Source organism: Lacerta agilis, chromosome 3 (assembly GCF_009819535.1).
Source record: "Lacerta agilis isolate rLacAgi1 chromosome 3, rLacAgi1.pri, whole genome shotgun sequence".
Taxonomy (NCBI): domain Eukaryota; kingdom Metazoa; phylum Chordata; class Lepidosauria; order Squamata; family Lacertidae; genus Lacerta; species Lacerta agilis.
The window spans coordinates 22339766-22355901 of record NC_046314.1 but is presented as its reverse complement, the minus strand read 5'-3'; the positions used below and the strand labels follow the sequence as shown (position 1 = coordinate 22355901).

Here is a 16136-nt window from a genome sequence, read left to right as displayed (position 1 = left end):
CGTAGCTGCAACCATCATTGACCCACCCAACTCTGGAGGGGTGGTTTGCTGGCCTCCACCGCAACCCATGCTCTCCATGAAGGAGAACACACTTAACTAAAATTGCGTATATTGGGAACACCCTGGAGAGTCCAGGCTCATGAGGGGACCCTCCCCAGAGCCAAAAGAGGACATCTGCTGCTGCTGAAGGTAGAGAGTATCCCCCTCCTCTGTGACCAGCTCCCCTCCCCACTGTTCTCCCAAAACACAGAGAGAAATGAAAACGACAGAACAAAGAGAGACAAGATGAAGGAGTCTTAGGCTGCTGGGGAAGGAACCAGGGAAGGAACCTTAGAGACGGGGTCCTTTGGTCCTGGCTCACTGGGGCAAGACCTACTGGCAAGAGTTGCTGTGCTCACTAGGCCTGCGCTGTTTGGGCTTCTTTGTGTTAACTTCACTGACACTGGGTGTTTTATTGCTGACTTGCCCCTGACAGGAAGCTGTTCCACAGCAAGCAAGCTGAGATTACATGGATTTGCACAAAGGCCATTTTGATAAGGGCCATACAAATTACCTGTGTTCTAGAGAGGAACACTTATAGATTAGCTGAGGCACAGCAGAATAGTTGACTAAAGTAGTTCTTCCTAACACAAATCATGCCTGTTGTTCTTTTCCAAATTCAGTTCAACAGTTCTGTTCACTTAAAGTAAAGGAGATTTAAAACTTCCTTGTGAAAAAGTTTACAGTCCTATATCACCCTAGATATTCTCTATTCCCTCCCAGCTGAGAAACAGTATAGATGCAAGTGCTGTTCTGACTGCTTGATAAATTGGAGATTAATTAAGTGTGAATGTGATTATGAATGAATCTGAGTGTATATGTGTTACATTAAGTGTGGATGAGTGGCAACTCCTACCTCCATGTGGCCAAAAGCCACCTACTGCCACATGTAGCCCACAGGCACAAAATAGTTGCTTGCCCCTGATTAGGGTCAAATAAAAACCCAGGATGATAAAAAAAAACCATTTATGTAAAGAATCATTTATGTATATCTACAATGAGCACTGGATGTGTGCAAACGCGGGTCTAGATGCAGCACAGTGCCATTTCCAATCTTGCATTGACCTTAGTTCATTCTGAATTATGTGACAGTCCTTTGAATTATATGACCATCGTGTAATTAGACAGTCATAACTGCTTGATAGCTAGCAAAGTTCATTATCACACTCATGTTCTCTTCAGTACTAAGCTGGAAACTGAGCTGACATTCACTGATTCCAAAGAAAGGAATTAATTGATATTCTACTAATCAGGCAGGTATTTCAAGAATGACAAATAAAAGTGTTAAACTCTCTATGGGGCAGTTTTAGAATTGATACTTTGTTTTGCAGCAAAATATATTCCTAGGTAGCGTGAATATATCTTCCCTTATTAAGAAAATTCATTATTCATGGTGTCCTCGCCTTTTGGGAATTGTCGCGTCCTAGCTTTTTGGGAGAAGATTTCAGACCACCAGCAACTCTGTTTCAAGAAGCTAACTTATTTTCTGTATTTATATAACTACCCATAACACAAAACCTATCCTGCCTCAATTAAAATTAAGTGACTTGGTTCCAATGCTCTCCATGTACAAGTGGGACAGACATGCACTTTTTTGCCTAGTAACTGCAACCACTGATCAGCGTCAGGGCTTTTACCCAGAATGGATAAGGTTGTCAGAAATGCGCTTGGGGCAAACAGCAAACTGCCCCAGAGTCCAAGCACATCTCTGCAGCCACTCCCTGGCTGTGATGCCTGAACAGTCCAGAGGCCAGTGATATGCGGCTCTCCTCCGATGAGAAAAGCATGCACGATCCCTGCATGTTGCAGCGGAAAGAAGAAGCCCAAAAGCAGGTGTAAAGCTGCTTTATTAAAGGCTATCTACAAAGTCCATTCTCTGTTCCGAAACGCCAACAGGACAGAGCTAGGCATCTTGCTTCTTACTCCATTGAGAGTCAGAAGCGAAAGGGAAAGAATACAATAACATCACAGCCAGTGTGGTGTAGTGGTTAAGAGCGGTAGACTCGTAATCTGGGGAAACGGGTTTGTGTCCCCGCTTCTCCACATGCAGCTGCTGGGTGACCTTGGGCTAGTCACACTTCTCTGAGATCTCTCAGCCCCACTCACCTCACACAGTGTTTGTTGTGGGGGAGGAAGGGAAAGGAGAATGTTAGCCACTTTGAGACTCCTTCGGGTAGTGAAAAGCGGGATATCAAATCCAAACTCTTCTTCTTCTTCTTCTTCTTCTTCTTCTTCTTCTTCTTCTTCTTCTATAAAAAGAGATAATAACATGGACGTCCTTTCTCACCTGGATGCATATCTTATTGAAAGTAATGCAAGGCTGGTAGATACTATCAGAGGTGCAGCTAGTTGCTCCGGTACCTGGGAGTGGGGGCATGGGGGCGGGGCGAGCATCCCAGGGTGGTGAGCGCCCCAGGGGGCGAGCTGTCCATGGCAGGCTGCTTCCTGGGTGTGGGGTGGGGAGCCACACCGCTTTGCCAGCAGCCTTACTAACTTCCCACTTTTACAGCTTGGGGGAGGCTTCCCCCCAAGGAAGCATCCTGGGAGTGGGGGAGGGCAATGGCACGCCACCCGCCCGCAACTCCCAAGCCTCCCCCGAGCTGTCAAAATGAAGGGGGAAGGCCGCCGACAAGGCGGCGCAGCTCTTCCCCGACAGCTCGGGGTAGGCTTGGGAGTCGCAGGCAGGCGGCGGGCTGAATGTCACCCCCCTCAGTGATGACACACAGGGTGGATCGCCCCCACCACCCCCTTCCTCCACCCCGGCTACTATCTACTCTTGGGTGTGTGTCTGTTTCATGTAAACAGTCCAAGAAGTGCTACATGCGTGGAAGACTGCTTCTGTTCAAGTTTATCTCCTTAGTTGGTTCAGGGCAAAGAAGAAAGGGATGGAGAGAAGAAGGGTTAAGGGACGAAAAACAAACCCTCCTTTGCCCTATCCTTCATATGAATTTATTCCAAACAAAACTCTAGGGGGAAAGCTAAGGTGTAAGCAAACTGTATTTCTTTCTTACAATTCCATTTATGTTATGCCATATTTCAGAAAGTGAAAATTTGGACTGAAAAGTTGTTGAGATTCCCCCCCACAGAAATCACCACTTCTGATATGAGTTGCCGTACGTCCAGATTTTCCCAGACATTAAGGGGACTCCTGCCTGGACGCAATTCCCAGTGGCCGAATCCCAGACATGTCTGAGATAATCCGGATGTATGACAACCCTGTTTATCATAAACTTGGTCACTTACTAATTGACAATTGCACACCACTGCAATTCATTCACCGAGGCATCATGAAGTGTAGTTCCCAGGTGTTTGAGCCTTTACTCTAGTTCCTGACTTTTTATACATTACGGACATATCAGAATGCAGGTTTCCTGGGTCTTAGCATTCATTGGTTTCTCTGAAAGCTGCTAAAAGACAAATAAAGATTTCCATTTACCAAATAAAAAACTTAACATGGTTGACAATGTACAGAGCAAGTTGTCACAGCAAGTTGATGTGACGGGGAGAACTTTATGACACATCTGCATCTTTTGTGACATTTGGGGTGGGGGGAGACAGCGGGTGATAGAGTTTCCCCATTCTGTGGCACTACGGCATAGGTTGCCACTTGTTAAATACTTCTTGTCTGCATTCACCTCACGTCAAATGCAACAGAATGGTAATGGCTTCGTACCTTAACGGCCCTGTGGCATTTGCCCATTCCTGGGGAACATATGAATGTGCAGGAGTGAGAAAAGGGTTAATTGGGTGACCAATGAAAAGCTGGAGGAGGAGCTTAGGGGCTTTGAAACCCAGCATAGAAGGGGGGAGAACTTTATGACACATCTGCATCTTTTGTGACATTTGGGGGGGAGGCAGGGGGTGGTAGAGTCTCCCCATTCTGTGCCACTACGGCATAGGTTGCCACTTGTTAAATACTTCTTGTCTGCATTCACCTCACATCAAATGCAACAGAATGGTAATGGCTTCATACCTTAACGGCCCAATTAAACTGTCTCTTTTATGTAATGACGAATGCTTATTCCTTCTTCGTAATAAATGTTTGTTCTTAAAAGGGTTCCATGGCAAGATGAGATTTATTTCTCTTTTGTGCTTGTTGTAATATACTGTACCAGGTGCCTCAAGATGAATGGGGAGGGTACCCTGCTGGTGGTAAAGATGATGAGATTCCCTGCAGAAGGATGAGAAGTGGAAGTTATATTAAAGCCATTGGAGATGACGAGAGTGGAGATTCCGACACTAGCCCCAAAACATCACCAAAGGTAGCAGTCCATCCGGAGTCATTGTTAAAATCTATCGGACAAAGAGCTCTTGGAGACCACCAAAAGTAAGCCTCTCAAAGCTTTTTCCTACGTTTCAAACTACATTTCCTCCTGCAGTTTCTTCATATTCTGCCACAACTGAAAGAAAATGTTAGCTGTACTTATTCTTACTTTCCCCATTTAAGTGGATGGTTCTATTGCTAGCGGGAGTGGGGGGACGACCCCAATTCCTGTGCCTTATAATAAATAGCAAACATCTTAAATAGTTCACTATATTTCTAACAGAAAAGATCTATGTGCTGTGAAATAAAACTGTCATTAATTGGAAAGACAATGGCATTTTCAGTAAAGTGGAAAAACAGAGTAGCCTTATATTTAATGTGTATCCATTAAGTGTATCCTGAAGAACATATGAATATATACAAATTAATTTTTCAAGCTAGGGAGAACAAGATATGATGAGGAGGGGGCCAAGCCCACAGGAAGCTAATTTTTCATTTACATCTTTAGCATTGTGCTGTATGGGATGGCTTCAACTTTCCTATCATCAGCTCTTCCTGTTTCAGTATCTATAAACTGTTTGTGAACCAGATCCCAAGGCAACACATAAATGTGACCTCTCCACGGCTCAAGCCTGGGCATTGTGTATGGAGGTCATAGGCTGCCCACACAACAAGACCCCCTACTCGGCATCACTGATGTGGTCCAAAGGAAAGAAGAGCAGTACGTTTGGCACCAACTTTGCTGCAGGTGTTGACAGAAAGGCTTACAAGATGCCATCCAACCATCAATTTGTGTCAAAGTATATTTGTGTCAAGTGTCTGTAAAGTTTAAGGGGGAAAGTATGCCCAGAACTTCTACATTCTCAAGCAGCAGTCTGTTCTCAGATACAGAGGGAGGGGAACTGGCTGAGTCCATCTTTCTCTCATCCCCAATAGAGGAGATTCCCCAGGAGTGGAGATTCAGTCTTTGAGCTCAAGCCTGAGACTGGTAGCATGGAACCTGAAGCCCTGAAAGATGCTAAGCTTTAGTTCTGATGGCTGTCTATTTTAAAAATCTTGACTCCTCATTCGTGGGCATGGAATCGAGGAAGAGTAACCAAAGCACAGAAAGTTATTAGGAATTGTTTGGAGTTTGGTCTTTGTTGGGGCAAGTTCCTTGGATGCAGTCAGCTGTCCATAGTCCTGCAAGGTGTTCCTATGGGACCGCCTCTCTTGGTATGCCCTGCTGAGGGCCTTAAAGTCCACAAATAACAACACTTTGGAGGTCCTGAGCCGCAAGGTGGTTAGACTGGTCTCAACTAGGGCCAGGGCCTTTTCAGTACTGGCCCTGACTTGGTGGAATACTCTGTCACAAAAGACCAGGGCCCTGCGGGATTTGACATCTTTCCGCAGGGCCTGCAAGACGGAGCTGTTCCACCTGGGTTGGACTCAGTCTGACCCTTATGTTTCCCTCCCCTTATGGTTTTGATTTATGGGCTACTGCTAAAATGAGGGTGCATTTTAAATTGTATGTTAACCCGTATTCTAATTAACTGCTTTTTCTTTTGTTTACATTTTATTGTAATTTTATTGGTGTTAGCTGCCCTGGTTCTGGCCAGGGAGGGTGGGGTATAAATTATTATTAGTATTATTATTATTATTATTATTATTACTACTACTACATCATACCATCTTACTTATCCTGAAGCCCAGGGAACACAATAAAGAGTATCTTGATTTCCACCTTTCAAAGTCTCTGTCCTGTGCTATATTTCTGCCCAATTCCACAGCACTTTAAAAAGACCTATTATAACAACAGAAAGGTTATTGTGTAGGAGGCTAGGATGTTGAGAAGCTAATGACACAACAGTTTTTATTTCAGTTTCAGGGCCTAGTGTTTCTTTTTCTTTCAGATGTTCATCTCAAATGAACTAAATTTTAGTGACAGAAGAGATGGGGAAAGGGGATTTTTTTGTTTGGTTTGGTTGCTTGGAAAAGACAAATTGTGCCCTTTATGAATAGCTCTCCTCAGAAAGAAAGAATATCTTTCTCTAAGTTTCGTTTGGAGACTTAAATCACTGAGAGGCCAATTCCACCAGATACTTTATAAACAGTGGAATTCAACGCTATGCTAATAAAAACCGCCAAAGCAAGCACTCACCCAACTAAAAAACCTCCATTTCCTTCCCCACATATGCTGTTCTGGGTGTTCCTCTGACCCTCTGGAACCTAATTGGGGGTTGCAATGGGGTGAAAGGGAGAAAACTCCTGTTGTGCCAACAGGACTTGTGTTGGTTCCTGCTCTCAGGAATATTTAGTTGAATCCAGCCCTTAATAAAGTTTATAATTATTACAAAAGTCCAAAATAATAGTCAACAAAAGGAGAGATTGCTAAACACAAATGATATGTCACATTCTACACTAGAATGTCTTTTCAGAATAGTATCTGAGGTTGCAGCGCTGGGATTACAATGGAGATAAAGACCGTTCTATATTTCATACTGTACTTAATGTATCATACTGTGTTTTATGTATTTTGTTTTCTTTCCTCCTTCTCAACTGGTTATTGACTGAAATAAATAAATACTAGCCCATGTCAGAGGTAGAGTTCATTGGTAAATGGTTACTGCTGGAAAGAAGTTGCCTTCTAAAATTTAAGAAGAGCAAACCCTCCTCTGTTTATCTGAAAGAGAGCAGCATTTAGGGATTCACAACATAATCCCTGTATGCAGAATGAATAAGGCAAAGGCTTTTAAATAGAATCATTGAATAAACTAACACATGTACATAGTTGTGTTAATGACAATCTGTATACTACAATAATACAGTACACAAAATACAATATAGATTAGGTTGATTGCTTAATGTGTCACTTGATGCAAAAGAAAAGCTAATTCTTCCTAAATTAATTTTCACAATTACCAGCCTCGTGTTTTATCCTAATAGAATCTTTCTTGAGTGTTTGCTTCTGTAAGGATAGCATTATAACATGAAGAATGTTAAATGTTTTTGAAGGAGAAAAATTAAAAGAAAAAGGTCTACCATGGTTCAGTGATTAGGTTCATAGAAGGAGGTGAAAAAAAAACAAACTGCTCTTCTCCTACAGCAATCTCATTTTATTAACTTAATTTTCTATTACCCAGTTTGCTTTTTTATAGAAGAGGGAAACATGCAACTGTCTTCCTAGGTACAAACCACTTTTATTTAATTTGGCACAAAGCCTGATCTCATCTAGTCAGAGCAAAAGCGATAGTTGCAGGATTAGCCAGAGTTTGGGCTGCATATAAATTACCTTGAAGTGCAGGTGCTTATAAATGAAATACTGTATGGAGTTGCTTTTCATTGCTCCTGATTTCTCTATGCCGTACTCCCTAATATGGATTATATGGATTATATTTGTTACGTAGAATATATTCAAATATTTTCAAATTCATCTTATGAAAGTTTGTTTATATTTATTTACTTTATTCTGTTTATAACCCATCCTTCATATAGATTCCAGGGCAACCACAGTAAAAGGCAATTCAGATAATCTAATAAAACCAACTCTATGGCGATATGATTTCTAACGAAACAACCCTGTATCCAATAGCAGCAACAGAAAACGGAAGGGGAGGGAGCAGGTATCATTATGGAGCTCATTATCTGAGCACCAGCCTGTTCTGGGCATGTAGGTTTAGACTTGGGAACGCAAGTTAGAGCCCAGGCTGCAGTAGTAGCTAGGAGTCGGTTTTTGCCAATTTCATATGGTGAGCAGACTGCGGACCTCTCTGTCAAACTTATCTGGAACGCTTCGTTTTCTCAAGCCTATTCTAGTGTACCATACTCTGTCCTGGATGATGGTTCAGAAGCTTCAGAAGTAGGATAATGCAACACCTTTTCTCCCTATGGGATGTACGTTTAGCTGGGAGTATATTACAGCAGCGCTCCAGTGTCGACATCTGCTCCCTAGTTGGTTGGGTGCAATTCAAAGTACAGGTTAAAAAGTAAAGGTAAAGGGACCCCTGACCGTTAGGTCCAGTTGTGGATGACTCTGGGGTTGCGGCGCTCATCTCGCTTTATTGGCCTAGGGAGCCGGCGTACAGCTTCCGGGTCATGTGGCCAGCATGACTAAGCTGCTTCTGGCGAACCAGAGCAGAACACGGAAACACCGTTTACCTTCTTGCTGGAGCGGTACCTATTTATCTACTTGCACTTTGACGTGCTTTCGAACTGCTAGGTGGGCAGGAGCTGGGACCGAGCAACGAGAGCTCACCCCGTCGCGGGGATTCGAACCGCCGACCTTCTGATCAGCAAGCCCCTAGGCTCTGTGGGTGAAATCCTAAATAGGTTATACATAGAATTTGGAGGTTCCGACCCAATTAAACTTTACTCACACCGGAGCACCTCTTTTACTTGAGCGCCCTCTTATGCCTGAGCTTCTTATGCGTTGTCAGTTTCTTTAAAAGCCCACCGTTTATGCAAAAATATATTTATAATACTGCAAAAAGAATGAAACCCCATGCCGTACTATATTTCTGCACCATAATTTTATAAGTCTATTAACGTGCACACACATTTTTATACCATTATATGCATTGTTTTATGTATCCGTTTATGTGCTGGTTACTCTAGGAAACCTGGAGTGCATATGCATATAATAGTGCTTGTAATCTGCAAGAATTGTTCAGATTTTTAGTGGGACTAGGGTGCTGGAAACAAGTCCTCAATGAGATGGTTATTGGACAGGGGAAATCCATGTGGGTAAGCTTGACATCTAAATTTTGGAAAATTCCATCCCAAGCCCTAAACATCTTGGGGCCTTCATACTTAAAATACCACCTTCTTCTGTAAAGCGAAGGCCACCTCTAATATTGAGGTTCTCGTTCTTGTACCGAGTAAGGACTGAAAAGGCTTCTAGGCAAAATAAAGAAAGAGAAACCAAAGTACAAAAACTGGAAAGTGACAAACCTCTTACTTTGCTCTTAAGATGGGACATTTCATTGGTGTATTAAATCGAAACAAAGCTTTGATAAATTCTTATTAAATCTAGGTTTCACAACGATCAAGTTACAGGTGGGTAGCCGTGTTGGTCTGCCATAGTCGAAACAAAACAGAAAATTCTTTTCAGTAGCACCTTAGAGACCAACTGTGTTTCTTCTTGGTACACAAAAGCTCATACCAAGAACAAACACAGTTGGTCTCTAAGGTGCTACTGAAAAGAATTTTCTATTTTGTTTTGATCAAGGTTTTAGTTGCTTTTTTAAAAAAATTATCTGTTGCAATAAAATATAGTTCCAGTAAGTGTTCCGCCCTCAAACTTTGTTGATCTGAAGGGGATGATAATAAGAAAATTAAGCTAAAGAGAATGTGAGTGCCTTAGTTCAAAATCTGTGGTTTTAGAGTTTTGATCAATTATCCATCTCAGCAAGCACTCACTTTGATACTTATATGACCGAAGGGAACAATAGGAGGTGAAAAGAATTTTCTAAGCAATGTGGGTTCTTTTCCTTAGAAGAGTAATCCACTGAGAATTAAGTCTGTCTTTGGATACTAACCTTGAGGAATAAGCAGGCAAGTGTGCATTCTGTTAGTGTTTCCTTCTGGTTGGTGTGGCATTTATGTCCCGAAATTTTGGTAATCATCACCTTCAACTCAGCGGTGTCTGATGCTCCTTGGGGCTGGTAGGCCAGAAGGCAGGGAGGCCAACAGTAGGGGGCGCCACACAGCCAATGATAGGCAGAGTTCTAAGTAAGTATGCGGGCAAGTGTAGGCTTACTAAGGGAAACTGAGGTTGGTGCACCATTCGCTCCAATATATTAGACAACACTGTCATAGCAAAAGAGATGGTGCAGAATTTTGCTTTGATTCGAATGTGGGCTGAAATCCCAATATCATTTTGAAGTCCTAACCAGATTGCAGATTCTACTCCAAGTTCACCAATCTACTCTAGAATTTTGGTAGGCAACAATTATTATTATTTTTAGGTTCGTTTTTAATATTTGCTGTATGTATGTGTGTGTGTGTGTGTGTACACACACACACACACACACACAAACGTATACCACCTTGATTTTTTAAAGGTAAGAAATAAATGCCCCAATAAATAAATATGTAGTTTATATTCCGGCATCTGTAGAAACTTTCCAGATTCCAGCTATCGCTGTACAAAGTGCTTTAAATTTTGCTAAACTATGCTAGAAAGTTTACTGATTGTCCAAACAAGATTCCCGTAGAATTGAAGATTTATCTGAGCTACCAAAACAATTAGTATGATGAGAGCATTATTAGAACTGACCTTAATAATGCTAAGCCATTTTTTGTGGGTAAACTGAATAAATTTAATCTGATTCAGAGAATTTATAGTAACTGTTAGTTCTAGCATGCTGTGATGAAGTTAAGAATGGACCAGAGTTGCGCTCATTTCTTGTGTGCCGCCTTCACACAAGCAGCTCTTGCTGAGTTCAGCGGAAGCAATTAGTTATGCAGCGCAAAAAAATAAATGAATATAACCCGATGCAACCTCAATTAAGAAATTATGTGTTGATAAAACAATTGAAGCCTTCAGCTTACAGAGTGAGTATGTGATATGTTTTTAGTGCAGGCAATGGAAGCTTTGTTCACGGGAAATTGTGTTTTTAGAGGTATTCACAGTTCCTTTTGTAATATGCCTCTTTGGGATATGAGCTTGCCAGTTTTCTCAACCGTATTATGTTCATTGGAATTCACCTGCTTTACCTCCATTTGGTCTCCTTTGTCCCCCTTTGAAGCAGAAGAAACTGTGCAAGTATAATGCTATTTGTTATTGCTTCTGCATCAGCTGGATAAAGCTGTAAAGGCATGGCATGTTCTAAAAGTGGCCTTAAGGGCAGACTCCATTTGGGCTGAACGTTGGAGATACTGTTCATACGCTTACAAGGCAGCATTTGCTGAAGTCGCAAATGGAAATCAGGGGAATGTTAGGATAAAATAAAAGGCACTTGGTGTCATTTTCTCACTTTAAGAATTTGAAATGAGGCTAAAGCAGATAACAGTTATTAGTCACGCTAGTTATTTAGTGAGTCTCGTTAACCTGGTTTCCACTTTCCCATACGCTCATCACTATTTACTAACCATTTTTGAAATGCCACAATTTTTGCAATGCGTTTTGAAAGACCCTTTTGCATTGCCAGCGTGGTGTAGTGGTTAAGAGCGGTAGACTTGTAATCTGGTGAGCCGGGTTCGTGTCTCCGCTCCTCCACATGCAGCTGCTGGGTGACCTTGGGCTAGTCTCTCAGCCCCACTCTTTGAAGTCTCTCAGCCCCACTCACCTCACAGAGTGTTTGTTGTGGGGGAGGAAGGGAAAGGAGAATGTTAGCCGCTTTGAGACTCCTTCGGGTAGTGATAAAGCGGGATATCAAATCCAAACTCTTCTTCTTTTCTTGCTCGAGGAAAACTAAAGGCCTTTCCCCCCCCCCCTTTACAGTAGCTGAAAACACAGTATTCAGTTATGTGGTAGAAATTCCAGATCCGCTGTATTTTATCATTTCAATTGTATGGGTGCAATCCTATACAAGTTTGGCAATTTTAGTCAATGGAAGAGAAATCCTCCCTTTGACCATTGTGGAATTTAAATGTGGATTATGGTTTCTCATTGGCTAAATGTTTCCCCCAAATGGAGTGTCTTTTCTTTGATTGGTCTTTTGCCATCAATGTGATTATGTGCCATCTTAATCCTAAGCATTTATACTTGGAAATAAGGTGTGCTAAGTTCAGTGGTTGTTATTGCCAAGTATGTCTAGGACTTCAGCGTTCATATCTGTATTATGGTAAATGTTTACATCTGAATGAGGAAGGTCTGTAGGCAATATTTTAGTTTAGTAAGGAACAATTCGCAGTTTTAAAGTGTAAGTAAATCATTCACCACATGCTATGCAGCAGGACAATAAAGAGGTTTATTAATTAAACTGAGTGGCTAGATTTCCACCAATGACAAGTCAATGCCAAACTTTTAAAAGTTCACTTAATATATATCTCACTTAATATATGCATGCAGTTTAGATTAGTTTGCAATGAGATGCCCTTTGGGGTTGCACAAGGATTAGCCCTGGGTCTGATGCTGTTTAACATCTTCATTAATGACTTGGAAGAAGAAGTGGGCAGCACACATCTCGGGGGAAGCATTGTGAATGATTTATATGATAGGCTACAAATTAAAAAATGAGCTCAGCATACTAGAGAGCCTTACTGGAAAAAAAGAAAAAGAAATGTTGGACAGATTCAAATGCAAAGTATTACCGGTACACAAGAGAGAGAGAGAGAGAGAGAGAGAGAGAGAGAGAGAGAGAGAGAGAGAGAGAGAAAGGTCTACATTGCAAATAATGAAGCAGGAAGGTAATGGCTTGCAGATAGCATTGCTGGGAGAAACATTAATAAAATAGGAAATGGCGAGCGGAGGGGGGAGACGACCATCGTGGTATAACAAATGGATATATAGGTTGCCGTAACTATCATTGTTCACTTAACTGTTTAATTTATTTAGCACCAACAGAATGTGAAGTGTGATGTTCATGGGGCTGGTTGTAAGCACTGGGAAAGGCTTGAGAAGCACTCAGCACTTATGTGCTCAAGTACACCCCGAAGTAGGATGCCAGCGAGTTTGAAAGGAGCCTGGTCGATCCGAGTGCTTCAAATCTCCCAAGTGTCATACATGCAGTTAGAGGCTGCAGTAATGATGGCAAAGTCCAGGGACTCGTCTTGAGCACTTCCCACTTGGATCAGACAATTAGAGCTCTTCAGTGCTGACAGCGCCAACCATATGCTTAGGGGAAGGAGAGCCTAAATCTAGTCCAAGCTCTTCTCCATGTAGGAGACTGGGTCTGTTAAGAGCCGAGAGCAGATGTGTGCAGCTGAGGCCTTTCCAGCTGGGTCAGAGCCTGTGCCTGTAGTAGGAATAACAAACCAGAGGCCATTTTGGTTTTTTGTGGTGTTCCCCTAACTTCGATGGAACCCTAGGGAGAAGCTTCTTGGGGAATGGGCACTGGCCTCTTATGTCACAGGGTGTTCTTTCCACCTCCCTCGCTTCTTTCTAGCCTTAGTTTTTCATCCTTTGTTTCCCTCTCTATCTTTCCTTAATAGTCAGAGCTACCTGCAAGCGGCAAGTGATGTGCCTGGTGGACACAACTTGGATCCGTCAGCAAACTACAATTCCCCCAAGTTCCGATCAAGGAATCAGAGCTATATGAGAGCAGTGAGCACGCTCAGTCAGGCCAGCTGCATCAGCCAGGTTGGAAACATTTATTTTATTTTATTTGCAGCCTGATTTTCTAAGCAACACCAGCAACAGGAGTTTGCTATCACCCAAGCTAGCTAACAGCTGTTCAGCAGTTTTTATCAGCAGTTCCATTCCAGAGAATTGAAAGCATGTCCAGTTCCGAAGGGCTTAAACTATTTGAGATGGCCTAACAAAAAATATTTAGCCGAGACCATTTGCCTGTGTGGAGCTTTTCTCATGTGCAAGTGAATCACATCTTGTAGCTGAAACCACCAGAGTCTCGAGCCTCTTTGACCTGTTTCACATACTACAGTTTTTCAGGCAAAGATGAGGAACTTGTGACCCTCAAGATGTTCTGGACTCCAGTTCATTTCAGCCCCAGCCAGCATGGCCAATGGGAGGGACAGTTGTAGTTCAGCAAGACCTGGTTCTAAGGTGTGCGGTTGAAATGTTCTTTATATGAACTTAAAACATATAACAGTAACAACAGGTGGCTTGTCTGGAGCGAGACACACCAGTAGCCTGAGTTCGGACAGCACAACAAAACAACAGTGCAACAGCAGGACCGAAGGAGAGGCAAAGTGGCTACGATCTCCTCTCTGGGGGCACACATACTCATGCATTCACATGCTAAACCATGGTTTGGTTTAGCATTATGTACAAACCAGGCCACAGTTTGGAAGTGGTAAACAATGGTTTGCAAATGCAGGAGTTACTTACCAAGGAGCACAAATTGGCTACTCTGTGATGAATATACACTTGATGGCAAACACTGGTTTGATGTGGCACTCTCTGTGAAACTGCCCATTGAATAAGTGCCAGTCATGTGTCTTAGTTGTGAAATTTAATTGGGAGTAGCTAGCTTGCACAGTTTACATCCCACCTTTCCGAGGGTGTGAGATAGGAGGAAGTAGAATAACAGTAAGCTGCCTTTTTGTTACAACGATTTTTTTTAGGGGGGAAGCTGCATGTGTTGTATAGGGCGAAGCTTTGGCGTATAAAGCTAATGAGTGTTAATTTGTGTGCTCCTTGTTTTTGAATGTCTGAACACCCCCCCCCCACACACACACACACATTCTAGGGTAAGAAATGCAGGAAAGTCATGTAAATTGGAGCGACGACTTCTTGGTCTATTTCATTCAAGGAGCCTTCCTATGTCACATAATCTTCTACTGATTATGATTCAGTTCTAAAGGGAAATCAGATGGCCTGTTAGCATGCATGGATTGTCATCTCAGAGATTCACGGCTTTAAAAAGGCTAAGAACAGCTGTGAAATGTTCTGATTGCCTTGTGGCAGTCCCCTACAGCTCCTATACAAGAGAACCAAGACAAAATTGAGGCTAGCTGACAGCAGGCATAGACATTCCAGAACTGCACTTGTTCACAAGTTCATCTCTGCCAGAACTTGAAGTTACTAAAGACAAGTAACTGCTTTCCCAGTGCACTTTTCCCACTCCTTCCTCTCCCTGGTAGCCTAAACATCCAAAATGAGATTGCCATACCCTGAGATTCCTTGACCGACAGCATTTTCTTCCACAAGGAGCCGCCAATGGAAGCATCTCACCGCACATTTCATATTATAAACCATGCCAGAGAGAGAGGAAGAGGAGACGCGAGCTCAGTCCAGTAGAGAAGTGTCCCACTCCCATACTTTGTCTTATAGCACTAGGCAGCACTGTTCCTCTAGGACAGCTTTCCCCCAACCTAAGTGAGCTGCCAATGTTTTGGACTACAGTTCCTATTTCCTCCAGACTATTTGGACAGCATCAGGTTGGTCAAGGAAATTAAGTGTGTTAAGAGAAGGCTATGTCCGCATTGCTCCTGGTCCCTGAAGCATATTCTCTTCCCCCACTTAAGCCAGTCCAGAAGAACTGAGGAGAATGTGAGCCCAGAGCTGTGCAGGTTTTTCAGGTGGACATCAGATACAGGTGGACCTCAGCAAACCATGCCGCATACACTTTTCATGCCCATCTAAATAGCCATTTATGCTGCAGAGGGGGATTTGTATACATCCTCCCCACATAAAAAGGGGCTATGCTCTGTGCCAGCAAGTTGAATTTACAAGTAGGAAATAAGATATGAACTGCATTATCCCATCTTTCTTTCCTAATATTGTTTGCATAAGGCTATTCGGAATGAGAATGTTTGTATTTCCAGAGAACATTAGTTAATGTAATTTGATTAGAAATGAAATGATAATTACAAGGGCCAGAACTAATTGCTTTCAGAACAACTTAATTCTGGAAGTGTACTTATGGGAAATGGTACTATCAGGCTTTCGGTGCGATCAGAGGCTATTCGCCACAAATTATTTGTTTCATCTAAAAATACATACTTCGTCAACTGGACTTTTGCCCCTCTTTAGCCACTTCACAGGGTAGCTTTGTGCCAGGTTGGAGGCAATACAGCCACAAGTGTTATGGGCACACACCGTGGAGAGCAAATGCAGTTTCTGTCAACTGCCAGTCTCTTTTGGCAAATTGGCACTTTGGAATTTTGATAGAAGGACAGGACAGCATGCCTTCTGTCCACCCTGCTGTGGGTCAGACTACTCCCACCCACAGACAGAAAGAGGGAAAGCATGAAACACAAACAAATTTAGCTTTTCTAAGGCATCAGC

General features: G+C 42.6%; 1 protein-coding gene across 2 annotated transcripts in view; it reads left to right on the top strand.

Moving 5' to 3' along the window:
• The window catches only part of DLGAP2 (DLG associated protein 2), a 157999-nt gene that overhangs the window by 77210 nt on the left and 64653 nt on the right, over positions 1-16136 (top strand). For both annotated transcript variants that reach the window (XM_033143005.1, XM_033143004.1), the window contains exons 4-5: positions 4155-4366; positions 13379-13526. In XM_033143005.1, coding sequence (XP_032998896.1) covers positions 4155-4366; positions 13379-13526 — 360 coding nt within the window. The remainder of the gene's footprint in view (positions 1-4154; positions 4367-13378; positions 13527-16136) is intronic.